The 14,377-nt window shown below is 40.6% G+C and overlaps 1 protein-coding gene across 5 annotated transcripts in view; it reads left to right on the forward strand.

Annotated features, from left to right (window-relative positions):
• LOC105495600 (dpy-19 like C-mannosyltransferase 3) overlaps positions 1–14,377 on the forward strand; it is an 82,801-nt gene that overhangs the window by 37,303 nt on the left and 31,121 nt on the right. For 4 of the 5 annotated variants that reach the window (XM_011765339.2, XM_011765342.3, XM_011765338.3 and 1 more), the window contains exons 9-10: positions 12,063–12,194; positions 13,878–13,979. In XM_011765339.2, the coding sequence (XP_011763641.2) occupies positions 12,063–12,194; positions 13,878–13,979 (234 nt within the window). The remainder of the gene's footprint in view (positions 1–12,062; positions 12,195–13,877; positions 13,980–14,377) is intronic. The other variant, XM_071085936.1, reaches the window with a different exon arrangement.

The raw sequence follows: 14,377 nt of genomic DNA on the forward strand, positions 1-14,377 counted from the left end.
AAAACAGAACAGCGAGCATATTATAAAGTGTATACTTTAGCTTAATTAAAGGCTAAAATATGGAGGTTAATAAAGTTTTCTTAATTTATGTGGAAACAAGACACATTCATGATAAATGCTTAAGAGATCATGTTAAGTACCCTATATGGTTCCAGACAAGAGCGGGTAGAGACATTTCTCCCTGTTCCTCCCCAAAGTACATTTAAAAACCTTAGACAGTATATGTATATAACAAACCTAAGAGGAATTTCAGAGGTAGTGAGAAGAAATCAGACTGCCTAGAGACCTTGAGACCAGAGGGAAAATTTGACAGCGAGTTTCTTGGGTTTTCTTTTTGCCCCATATATCCTTGACTGGGTGCTGAAGAAGTCAGAAACCTGGGAATACCAGTGGACTCAAACAAACAAAAAGCCTCCTCCCTCTAGCAAAAGGACCAGCAGAGAGGAAGCCTAAGAAGACAGAAAACGTTCAAACATTAACTGCCTTATTCTAGCCAAATGCTACAGAAAAAACCACAGCCCCACTCCCACCTCCATCAGCAAAGTTCAGTGGGAAGCCTAGACTCCTACCCTTACCCAGCTGTCACTAGGCATGCCTCGCTTCCTGCCAGACCTGTGTCAGAGAAGTCTAGTGGGGAACCAGAACTTTCACCATCTCCCAGAGACGTCTGTGAAGGCCGCTTGGGAAACCTGGACTTCAACTCTCGCTCAGTGGTAATGAGACATCCTGTCCCCTCTCTGTCAGGATGGTGTCAGAGGAGGCCAACAGGGAGGTGGAGACTCTAACCACCACCCAGATGGAATAAGCCTTTCTCTATCTACTGCCCTACCCCATGCTGTCGGTGGACCATGTAAGGAGCAGTGGTGACACACTTCTATCTCTCCCAGCCAGGATGTGTCAGCAGGGACCTGTAGAGAGCCTGAACTTTCACCTTCACCCAGCAATAAGGAAGCACACCTTCTGCTGACCCCCCAGATGTCAATGGAGGGCAAGTGGGCATCTTGGACTTCCATTTCCGTCTGGAAGTAACGAGGCAGCACCCTTCTTTCCCCGTTAGTGTAGCGTTGGCATAGTTCGAATGTTTTTGTGGTCCCCCACCAAATTTATATGTTGAAACCCAAACGCCCAAGGTAATGGTATTAGGAGGTAGGGCCTTTTAGGAGGTGTTTAGTGCCATTATAAAACAGGCACAAGGGAGCTGTTTCACCATGTGAAGAGGACACAGCAAAAAAGTGCCATGAGTGAACCAGGAAACAAGCCCTCACCAGCCAGTGAATCTGCCAGTTCCTTGATCTTGGACTTCCCAGCCTCCAGAACTATGAGAAGTAACTCTTTTGTTGTTTATAAGCTACCTAGATTACAGTATTTTGTTACATAGCAGCCTAAATGGACCAAGACACATGGTGTCACAGGAGGCCTGCTAACATGGCAGATTTAAATAAGATCCAGGGTCCCATAATATAATAGGATACAGTTAAAAATCACTTCTTAGGCCAGGCACAGTGGCTTATGCCTATAATCCCAGCACTTTGGGAGGCCGAGGCAGGCAGATATTTGAGGTCAGTTTGAGATCAGCTCGGGCAACATGGTGAAACCCTGTCTCTACTAAAAATGCAAAAATTAACTGGCTGTGGTGGCATGTGCCTGTAACGCAGCTGTTCAGGAGGTTGAGGCAGGAGAATAGCTTGAGCCCAGGAGGCGGAGGTTGTAGTGAGTTGGGATGGGGCAACTGCATTCCAGCCTGGACAACGGAGCAAGACTCTGTCTCAAAAAAAAATCACTTATTGGCCGGGCACGGTGGCTCAAGCCTGTAATCCCAGCACTTTGGGAGGCCGAGGCGGGCGGATCACGAGGTCAGGAGATCGAGACCATCCTGGCTAACACGGTGAAACCCCGTCTCTACTAAAAAATACAAAAAAAAAAAACTAGCCGGGCGAGGTGGCGGGCGCCTGTAGTCCCAGCTACTCGGGAGGCTGAGGCAGGAGAACGGCGTAAACCCGGGAGGCGGAGCTTGCAGTGAGCTGAGATCCGGCCACTGCACTCCAGCCTGGGCGACAGAGCGAGACTCCGTCTCAAAAAAATAAATAAATAAATAAATAAATAAATAAATAAATAATCACTTATTATATTAAGAATCAGGAAAATATCTCTTGAGTGAGAAGAGACAGTCAATAGATGCTAACACTGAGATACACAGAAATTGGATTATCTTACAAGGAATTTAAGGCAGCCATCATAAAAAAAAAAGCTTCATTGAGCAGTTACAAACACACTTGAAGCAAATGAAAATACAAGCTCTAAGCAAACAAGGAGAAGACACAAAGAATAAGCAAGTGGAAATTTTAGAACAGAAAAATTCCAATAATCAAAGCTTAAAACTCAGTGAATGGACTCAACAGCAAAATGAAGTGGTCAGAGGAAAGAATCAGTGAACTTGAAGATAGAACAATTTAGAAATTACCTAATCTGAACAAGAAAAAATAGAATGAAACAAAAATGAACAGAGCCTCAAGGACCTGTGAGACTATAATGAAAAGTCTAACATTCAGGTAATCAGAATCCCAGAAGACGACAAGAAAAGAGTGTACTGAAGCTGAAAAAAGTATGCAAATAAATACTTTTGGAAAAAATGTTGAAATTTCCTCAAATTTGGCAAAAGCTATAAACCTTCAGAATCGACAAGCTGAGCTAGTATCAAACAGGAAAAATCCAAATAGAGCCACACTAAGACACGTTATAATCAAACTTCTGGAGAGTAAACATAAATTTTAAAAAGTTTGAAGTAGTCAGAAAAATACTGTACCTATAGGGGAAAACCAATTAGAATGACAGTGAATTCCTCATCAAAAACCATGGAGGGGCTGGGCCCAGTGACTCATGCCTATAATCCCAGCACTTTGGGAGGCTGAGGCGGGTGGATTGCTTGAGCCCAGGAGTTTGAGACCAGCCTGGGCAACATGATGAAACCCCATCTCTATAAATAATAATATGATTAGCCAGGCATGGTAGCACGTGCCTGAGGTCTCAGATACTTGGGAGGCTGAAGTGGGAGAAATTGAGGCTGTAGTGAACTGTAATTGCACCACTGCATTCTAACTTGGGCAACAGAGCAAAACCCAGTCTCAAAAATAAAAGCAAAAAAAATAAAAATAAAAACCATGGAGGCCAAAAGGAAATGGCATAGTGTTTTCAGATGGAGAAAAAAAGAACTGTCAAGGCTGGGTACAGTGGCTCATGCCTGTAATCCTACTACTTTGAGAGGCCGAGGTGGGTGGATCACAGTGTCAGGAGATCAGGACCATCCTGGCTAACACGGTGAAACCCTGTCTCTACTAAAAATACAAAAAATTAGTTGGGCGTGGTGGCAGGCACTTGTAATCCCAGCTACTCGGAAGGCTGAGGCACGAGAATGGCATGAACCCAGGAGGTAGAGCTTGCAGTGAGTCTAGATCATGCCACTGCACTCCAGCCTGGTCGACAGAGCGAGACTCTGTCTCAAAAAAAAAAAAAAAAAAAAAAAAAACCTGTCAGCCTATACTCCTATACCTAGTTAAAATGCCCTTCAGGAATGAAAGAGAAATCAAAACATTCTCAATTAAGGAAACTAATATTGCCAGCAGTCCTACCTTAAGAGAATGGCTAAAGGAAGTTGTTGAAACAGAAAGGAAATAAGGAATTTAAGAGCATCAGAAAGGAAGAAAAGGCAATGAAAAAAGTAAAAATGTGAATAAATATAACAGACTTTTCTTATTCTCTTGAGTTTCTAAATTATGAGGCTCGGCGTGGTAGCTTATGCCTGTAATCCCAGCACTTTGGGAGGACGAGGTGGGCAGATCACCCAAGGTCAGGAGTTCGAGACCAGCCTGGCCAACATGGCAAAACCCCATCTCTACTAAAAATACTAAAATTAGTCGGGCGTGGTGATGGGTGCCTGTAATCCCAGCTACTCAGGAGGCTGAGGCTGGAGAATTGCTTGAACCCAGGAAGCGGAGGTTACAGTGAGCCAAGATTGCGCCATTGCACTCCAGCCTGGGAGACGAGGGAAACTTCGTCTCAAAAGAATATATATATTATATTTGATGCCTGAAGCAAAAATTATAGCACTGTCTTATGCGGTTCTCTGTATGTAAAAGAAATACTTAAAACAATATAAGATGGGAAGGGTAATGAGACTTTAATGGAGGTTAGGGTTCTGTGCCTCACTCAAACAGTGAAAATGTCCATACCACTAGTCTGTAATAAGTTATTAATGCATAATGTAATAGCCAGAATAACCACTTTAAAAAACTATACGAGGCGGTACATGAAAAAACAGTATAGATAAATAAAAATGAAATTCTAAAAATGTTCAGATAACCCATAGGAAGGCAGGAAGAAGAAAGCAGGAATTAGAAACAAGCAAACAAAAAAGAATAAAAGAGCAGATTTAATACCTAAAATAGCAATAATTACATTAAAGGTAAATGATCTAAATATACTAATTAAAGAGATGGCAGGGTGGATTTAAAAAGCATGACCCAACTGTTGTCTAAAACACACTTCAAATACAACAGTATAGATAAGTTGAAAGTAGAAGGGTGGGCCGGGCGCGGTGGCTCAAGCCTGTAATCCCAGCACTTTGGGAGGCCGAGACGGGCGGATCACGAGGTCAGGAGATCGAGACCATCCTGGCTAACACAATGAAACCCCGTCTCCACTAAAAATACAAAAAAATTAGCCGGGCGTGGTGGCGGCGCCTGTAGTCCCAGCTACTTGGGAGGCTGAGGCAGGAGAATGGCGGGAACCCGGGAGGCGGAGCTTGCAGTGAGCCGAGATCGCGCCACTGCACTCCAGCCTGGGCGACAGAGCGAGACTCCGCCTCAAAAAAAAAAAAAAAAAAAGAAAAAAAAAAGAAAGTAGAAGGGTGGAGAAAGATATAACATGCAAGTATTAATCAAAAGAAAGGAGTAGCTATGTTAATATCAGAGAAAGTAGATATCAGAGCAAAGAAAATTACTAGGGACAGAACAGAACATTATATAATGATAAAAGGTTTAGTGTACCAAGAAGGCATAGCAATCCTAAGTGTACCTGCACCAAACAACAGTACTGCGACATGGGTGAAGCAAAAACTGACCGAACTGAAAGGAGAAATAAACAAATTCACAATTGTAGTTTGAGACTTCAACACCTCTCTCTGGACAATTGAAAGAACACCAGACAGAAAATCGTCAGAGATATAGAACCCAACAACACCTTCAACCAACAGAATCTAATAATCATTTACAGAAACTCCACCCAACAACAGCAGAATACTCATTCTTTTCAAGCAGTCACAGAATACTTACCAACATAGACTATCTCCTGAGCCATAAAACAACAAACATAAATGAATTAAGATTATAGAGAATATAATCTCTGACTACAATGGATTCAAATTTGAAATCAGTACAGAAAGATAACAGGAAATGTTTCAATACTTGGGAGTTAAACTCACTATTACATGTATAGTAGTAATAGCCAGAATAACCACTTTAAAAAAATATAAAGATATACACTAAAAAAGAGTCAAAGAGGAACCCTTGGAGAGCATTGAACTCAATGAAAATGAAAGTGAAGCATATTTAAATTTGTGGGACACATCCAAAGCAGTATTAAGAGGAAAATGTGTAGCACTAAAATACTTACATTAGAAAAGACAGAAAGTCTGAAATCAGTCATCCAAGCTTTCACCTTAAAAAAGGGAACGAAATAAATTCAAGCCAGGAGAAGAAAATAGTAAAGAGCAGAAATCAATGCTATTGAAAACGTATGAATAATAGAATTAATTAAAAAGAGCTAGCTTGGTCGGGCACGGTGGCTCACACCTATAATCCCAGCACTTTGGGAGGCTGAGGCGGGTGGATCACCTGAGGTCAGGAGTTCAAGACCAGCCTGGCCAACATGGTGAAACCCCATCTCTACTAAAAATACAAAAATTAGCTCAGCGTGGTGGTGGGTACCTGTAATCCCAGCTACTTGGGAGGCTGAGCGGGAGGATCACTTGAATCCAGTAGGCGAAGGCTGCAGTGAGCCGAGGCCGTGAAATTGCACTCCATCCTGGATGGATGGATGGATGGATTGGATGGATGGATGGATGGACGGACGGATGGATGGATGGACGGACGGACGGACGGAGCTGGCTCTTTGAAAGATTAGTAAAATTGTGAACCTCCTCCATAATTGCCTTGGAACATTAAAACTTTTCAATCTTAACAGACTTCCAAAGTTCTGAGTCTCAGGAAGAGTGGGAGGTGGGTGGGTGTTGAGTGCTTAATGGATACAATTCACATTACTTGAGTGATAGATACAGGAAAAGCCCAGACTTCATCAGTATATGTTATATACATGTAACAAAACTGTACTTGTACCCCTTAAATGTACACAAATGTATAAAGCAAAGTTTTGAGCCTCTGTGGTACTATTTATGTGGTAGCCAGTATAGCATAGTGGTTAAGCACACAGGGTCTGCAACCAGGCTGCCTAAGTTTGAATGAGTCATACGTGGGTCATATGGAAAAATTTTGGTATTTTATAGATGTTAACTGTGGTTATTATGAATGGTGATAAGGAGCCTGAACACGATCCATTGAAGACAACTGCAGTTATTATACACAGAAAGGATATACAGTTGTCCCTTGAACAACACAGGAGCTACGGGTGCCAGTGTCTCCCCCCAGCAGTTGAAAATCTGCACACAATTTTTGACTCCCCAAAAACTCAACCACGGCCGGGCGCGGTGGCTCAAGCCTGTAATCCCAGCACTTTGGGAGGCCGAGACGGGCGGATCACGAGGTCAGGAGATCGAGACCATCCTGGCTAACACGGTGAAACCCCGTCTCTACTAAAAAATACAAAAAACTAGCCGGGCGCGGTGGCGGGCACCTGTAGTCCCAGCTACTCGGGAGGCTGAGGCAGGAGAATGGCGTGAACCCGGGAGGCGGAGCTTGCAGTGAGCTGAGATCCGGCCACTGCACTCCAGCCTGGGCGGCAGAGCGAGACTCCGTCTCAAAAAAAAAAAAAAAAAAAAACTCAACCACTAGTAGCCTACTGTTGACCAGAAGCCTTATCAATAACATAGTTGATTAACACGTATTTTGTATGTGATGCATTATGTACTATGTTCTTAAAGTAAGCTAGAGAAAGGGAAATGTTAAATCCAAAGGAAGAGTAAATGTACTTACTGTTTATTAAGTGGAAGTGGATCATCACAAAGGTCTTCATCCTCATCGTCTTCACATTGAGTAGGCCGAGGAGGAGGAGGTACAGGAGGGGTTGGTCTTGCTGTCTCAGGAGTAGCAGAGGAAGAATAAAATCTTATGTATAATTGGACTTGTGTTGTTCAGGGGTCAACTATATTCTTGCTGCCTTGTTTCTATACTGTACTGTACTAATAGAACCAGGAAAGAATATCCAGTATGCCACTGATAATCCAGGACTTCCTAATACACAGTACTGCTCAATTTTACATTTTTGGCTGTTCATCAGCAATGTTTCATTTGAATGTATATAAAACTATACAATCTTGTTGTTACACAAACTGCCCCTTTTTCTGGAAATAGGCTCACTTGATATAAAAAGAACTGTAAACATCAAAAAACACCCACAAATAAAGGCAAACAGAAAGATGTTTTTGGAAAAAAAGCATTTGTAAATGAGTTAGTATCCTTAAAGAGTTCCTACACATCCATGAGAAAACCATTTATAAACCGATGAGAAAAGGGAACAAAGGACACAAACACTGCCTAGAAAGAAGAGCATCAAAAAGAGTCAAATGCATAGGTACAGATTTAACCCAAAGTGATAACTTGTGCTTTACAAAACACCACAAAGCATTGCTGAAAGTTTTAAACACCTAGATTGGAAAGATAATGCATGTTCTTGGGTTGGAAGACTTAACTGTTGTTAAGATGGCAGTGCTCCCCAAATTGATCTACAAATTCAACACATTCCCTCTCAGAATCCCAGGAGGAGTTTTTGCAGAAATTGACAAGCTGATCCTGAAATTCATATGGAAACTCAGGGGACCCAGAATAGCTAAAACAATCTTCAAAAAGAAGAGTCAAGTTGGAAGACTCACACTTTCCAATTACAAAACTTACTAGAAAGCTATAGTAATCAGGACAGTGTGATACTGGCAGAAGGGTTGACGTAAACCCAAGGAATAGAATTGAGAGAGATAAACCCTCACTAGAAATGGTCAGTTGATTTTCAACAAGGGTTTGAAGATAATTAAATGGAGAATTAATGGTCTTTTCAACAAATGATGCAGGAATAACATATCGACATGCAAAAGCATGAAGTTGAGCCCCTTCCTCTCACTGTACACACTAACTCAAAGCGAATCACAGACCTAAGTGTAAGAGCTAAAACCAAAACTTTTAGAAGAAAACATAGTAATAACTCTCCATGACTTGGAGTAGCACAGACTTTCTTAGATACAACACCAAAAGCACAAGTGACTTTTACAAAAGCAGATTAGTTGGACTTCATCAAAATTAAAACTGTTGTACTCAAAAGTGTAGTATTAAGAAAGTGAAAAGACAGCCCATAGAACGAGAGAGAATATTTGTAATCATATATCTGATCAGGAATTCCAGAATGTATGAAGAACTCTTACAACTCTTTCAGTGATAAAATAGCAGAGGATTTGGGTAGATATTTCTCTAAGTAAGATACATAAATGTCCAATAAACACATGAAAGGATGCTCAACATCATTAGCTATCAGGGAAATGCAAATCAAAACCACAAGCAGATACCAATTTACACCCACTTGGATGGCTAAAATTAAAAAACAGAGATAAATGTCACGGATATGGAGAAATTAGAACTCTCATACGTTGATGATGATGGGATTATAAAATGATGTAGTCACTTTGAAAACCAGCATTTCCTCAGCGTTTCCTGATTTTAAATATAGAGCTACCATATGATTTAGCAGTCCCACTCCTAGATACATACCAAGAGAAATGAAAACATAACCATGCAAAAATATTTGTATATGAATGTTCATAGCAGTGTGATTCATAGCTACAAAGTGGAAACCACCCGAATGCCCATATCCCTTCCATAAACAATGTAGTCTGGCCGTGCAATAAATAGTGTTCAGCAATAAAAAAGAATGTTGATACATGGTGCAACATGGATGAAACTTGAGAACACCGTGCTAAGTAAGAGAAGATAGCCAAAAAAGATTGCACTTTATTCCATTTCTGTGAAATGTCCAGAATTTACAAATCTGTAGAGAACAGTGCATCAGTGGTTGCCGGGGCTGGGGGTAGGGGATGATGGCGAGTGATGGCTAGTGGATATGGGTTTCTTTTGGAGTGATGAGAATGTCATAAAATTAGACTGAGGTGATAGTTGCACAATTCTGTGAATATACCAAAAATCATGAAGTGTACACTTTAAATGGGTGAATTTGATGGTGTATGAATTATATCAACTAATAAAACTGCTAAGAAGGAAAAACTCTTCCTTCTCTAACCAGTAATTGTACTCAGGAATCTATCCCTAAGGAAATGTTTTTATTCATCCATTCCTCCAATGTTTATTAAGTGCCACTCTTCTGGTGGGTATTCTTTAAGGTGCTGGGGATACAGCAGTGAACAAAATACATAACTAATCAGAATTCGATTAGAAATTCTGAGAATCAGATCTGAAAAAAAATTTTAAAAGGATGTTCACAATGTTAATAAAAAGCCAGAAACACCTAAATGGTCCAGTGGCAAACAAATTATGGCATATGGTGGAATGTTACATAACCATTTAAAATTTAAGTTTTCACAGAATAGTCACTGATGTGAGAAAAGGATATGGTAGGATGTGAAGGATGTAAAATCCTGTACATGAAATACTATATACTGCTATGAAATCAATATTATTTCTTTAGGTAATGGTGCTGGGTTTTGACTCAAGAGCCTACCTATCGATTGCTATTTCTTGTTTGTGTTTTTCTGAAGTGTCTAACTCTCCTAGAGTAAGATACATTATCTTCATGATCCTAAAGATCATCCGCATCCATTTCCCTGGGTTCCCACTGACACTAAGCAAAGCGCTGAACTGCTGCAAGCCTCACTTTTCAATGCTTCTATCAATAGGTTTGTTTCCCTTGAGGTTAAGAGAACAAAACCATGGAGAAAATCAGATTTGCTGCTGAATAAAACTGGTATTTTTCACATGTCAGTATGAGTATGGCATTGTCTGATTTGAAAGAGAAGAAGAAAACTAACAGAATAAGTGTCCACTCTTTGTTAGGAACTGCCTTTTTTTCCTTTGTGGCATGTTTCGTGTATTCAAGTTAGTTGTGTTTTGCTGCTTTTAGTATCAACCTGTCAACAATTTTCATTACATCGAGAGTTAATCCTTAGCGCTCATTATGTGCCAGGCATTTCCTCCCCACCCGCCCATCCCCCTCTTTTTTTTAGAGACCAGGTCTTCCTCTGTTACCCCGGCTGGAGTGCAGTGGAGCAATCATAGCTTACTGCAGCCTCAACCTCCTGGACTCAAGTGATCCTCCTGCCTCAGCTTCGTGACCAGCTGGGACTACAGGCTTTTGCACTACCATACCTGGTTAGTTTTTTTTATTTTTGTAGAGACACAGTCTCGCTGTGTTTCCCAGGCTGGTCTTGAACTCCCGGGCTCAAGCGATCCTCCTGTCTCAGCTTCCCAAGATGTTGGGATTACAGGCATTAGCCACCGTGCTTGGCCACCAGGCATTTTCATACATTACCACATCTGGTTCTTGTCAGACCCTACATCAACTCTGTGAGGAAGGTGTCATCGTCTCTGGTTCACGGATGAACCATTTAGGTCACATAGCTGGTGTGCAGCAGAATCGGAACTGCAGTGCCGTGCTGTTGGTGCCGGAGCTGATGTCATTGCCCACTGTACTGTGCTGCCTGCTGTGAAGCTGTGAGGTCAAAGAAAACAAGGTCATGCAGCAGGAGGGGTTTGCAGTCTGATCAGGGTATCTGGGCACACACTCACACAGACAAAGCAAGGAATGAAACAGTCCTAAAGTATAGAGTATGGAAAGCTAGGAAATAACAGAGCACACAGTAAAGTACTTATTGTTGACCATAAACAGAAACTGAAATAGTTGAAAAGAAAACTGAAGATTACAAATGGCCTTTGCCAATTCCCAGAAATAAATACATTTTTGTTGTTGTTTATATCCTCTACTTCATATCATCCCTCTTTACTTCCCTTTTAATTAATGTTAGAAGATTTGTTATTAAAAGGTAAATAAACAGTTGGTATGTATATGATTTAGTTTCCTTTTTTAGATTGTGTTTCTTTTTTTTTTTTTTTTTCTTGTGATGGAGTCTCGCTCTGTTGCCCAGGCTGGAGTGTAGTGGCGCATTCTCGGGCTCATTGCAACCTCTGTCTCATGGGTTCAAGTGATTCTTCTATCTCGGCCTCCCAAGTAGCTGGGATCACAGGCACGAGCCACCACACCCGGTTTTTTTTTTTGAGACGGAGTCTCGCTCGGTCCCCCAGTGTGGAGTGCAGTGGCGTGATCTCAGCTCACTGCAAGCTCTGCCTCCCGGGTTCATGCCATTCTCCTGCCTCAGCTTCCCGAGTAGCTGGGACTACAGGCACCTGCCGCCACGCCTGACTGATTTTTTGTATTTTTTAGTAGAGACGGGGTTTCACTTCTTAGTCAGGATAGTCTCGATATCCTGACCTTGTGATCTGCCCGCCTTGGCCTCCCCAAAGTGCTGGGATTACAAGCATGAGCCACCGCACTAGGCCTTTTTTTTTTTTTTTTTGGATTTTTAATAGAGATGGGGTTTCACCATGTTGGCCAGACTGGTCTTGAACTCCTGGCCTCCAGTGATCCCACCCACCTCGGCTTCCCAGAGTGCTGGGATTACAGGTGTGAGCCACCACGCCCAGCCTAGATTGTGTTTCTTAAAGCTATGTGTGTTTTCTGCATTATTTGTAAGCTGAGGTTGTATCCAACTCATGACCAACATGTCGGCATGTGGTGATCTCTTGGTAAAATATTTGTACTCATCTAATCTTTGGTTCTTGCAGGCGACGTGGCTGTATGGAATACAGATAACAAGTTTACTCCTGGTCTGCATTCTTCAGTTTTTTAATTCCATGATTCTTGGATCACTGCTCATCAGTTTTAACCTTTCAGTATTCGTTGCAAGAAAACTTCAGGTAGGACTTTTTTTTTTTGTCGTTTATTGAAGTAACCTTTTTTTAATTGCGTGGCTTATTGAACCTTATTTTCATACAGCATACAAAGGGAAATTTACGACCTGACTTCGCACTAAAAAGCGCAAGTGGCATTGTGTGCTTTTTCATATGCGTGTGGTAGCATTTCTGTTTCAAGCTTTCTGAGGTCATCTTTTTGTTTTGACAGTTATTTCTTAGAGAAATGGAACCTTACCTTCAATGTGGGGATCGGCTAAAGGTGCTTGGTTGAATGCCACTGATTTAAAGTTAAAGTAAAAAGAGAAAAGTTTTTAATTTTCATGAGTGTGAACTCAGGAGCGAGAAGAGTCTCCTGCTTATGTTGGGAGCGTGTTCATCACAGTCTTTCACGTTGGTGGATATCCTGTTGTCATTTGATGTAGTAAAGCTACTCTTTTCCCCATCCTTCCATACCATACTAGTTACTTTTAGGTGAACCACAATTAACTTTGTTTTGAGAATTTTGAAAATCCAAATAAATAGCTTTAGAAACAGTGAAACATTCCCTAGGGTATTTTCAAATCATGTTTGAAAACAATGACTTGCTCTTTTAGCTTTATTTATATAATTAAATTTCTTGTATTTACATAAGACATGAGTCATTTGTTTTTGCTTAAAATTATAACATCCTGTTTCACATATACTAGAAACATTTCTGTGTCAAGAAGCCATTGTTTTCCACTTTGAGAAAAAGAAATCATTTTTCTTATTAGTCTTTTGAGTGAGAATTGTTATGGACAAAGGCTTTTAGTTGACTATCAAAAACAGCAGTTCACAGTCATCCTTTTAACCTTAATTATAAATAAATATTACTTGTATGTGAACTGTTAAGATATTATTATATTTAACAATGTATAAAATTATCTGATGATTATAAGAAAACTATTACATATCAAAAGGCACAATGTACTTCTTTTTACACCTATAGGTCTTTTATGTAACTGAGTTGTAACTATGTCTGTGATGTGGGAATTAATGGATAAAAGATGTAACAGGGCCGGGCAAGGTGGCTCATGCCTGTAATCCCAGCACTTTGGGAGGCCGAAGAGGGCAGATCACGAGGTCAGGAGATCAAGACCATCCTGGCTAACATGGTGAAACCCCATCTCTACTAAAAATACAAAACATTAGCTGGACGTTGTGGCGGGCGCCTGTAGTCCCAGCTACTCGGGAGGCTGAGGCAGGAGAATGGCGTGAACCCGGGAAGGGGAGCTTGCAGTGAGCTGAGATCGCTCTGCTGCCCTCCAGCCTGGGCAACAGAGTGAGACCCCGTCTCAAAAGAAAAAGAGAAAAAAAAAAAAAAATGTAACAGTTTGTTCGGTCAGCATATCCTGAATACCTTCCAAATGGCAGACCCCAATCGTCCAGTTGCTAAGGTCTTAAAAAATAATTAGGAAAAAAAAAAAAGACTAGGACACATTTCCTCATCTTACGAAACTCATTATTAAGTGACTCATTTACTACTAGAAAATCATAGATATTAAGACAGTGTAATCCCATGAAAATGAGTAGGTTGTATTTTCCACGTGTATTTTCCCTTTATGTTATATGAGCCAGTGTTTTTAAATCCTTAAGTAAGCTTATCTTCAGTGTTTATGAAGTTATTTTAAAACTTAAGAATTAAAACATAACTCTTTTAATTTCTAGAAAAATCTGAAAACTGGAAGCTTCCTTAATAGGCTTGGGAAACTTTTGTTACATTTATTTATGGTTTTATGTTTGACACTTTTTCTCAACAACATAATTAAGGTAAGTTAATAAAATGATATATTTAATGTATTTTTAATTAACTTATGGCATTGGGATAATTTTTGAAACTTTCTTTTTCATTTTTAATAAACTAATTTTTTTAGAGACTGGGCCTTGCCATTTCCCAGGCTGTCCTTGAACCCTTGGTCTCAAATGGCCCTCCCAGGTTGCTAGGACTACAGGTGCCACCACACCTGGCTTCTTTGAAACTTTCAATTTTAAATAAATTCTTGCTTTATAAAGTGTATTACCGTGACTGGAGAGTTACCGGTTTTACTTCAAACAGGCTCAATTTTAACTTCGTCTTAGTAACAACGATTATTTTATTGATTTTAGTCATTCATTTCTATGTACTCTTATGTTCCACCTTGAACTTACTCACCTTTTGTTATGAAACT

This window comes from Macaca nemestrina, chromosome 20 (assembly GCF_043159975.1).
Source record: "Macaca nemestrina isolate mMacNem1 chromosome 20, mMacNem.hap1, whole genome shotgun sequence".
In the NCBI taxonomy this organism is placed as follows: Eukaryota; Metazoa; Chordata; class Mammalia; order Primates; family Cercopithecidae; genus Macaca; species Macaca nemestrina.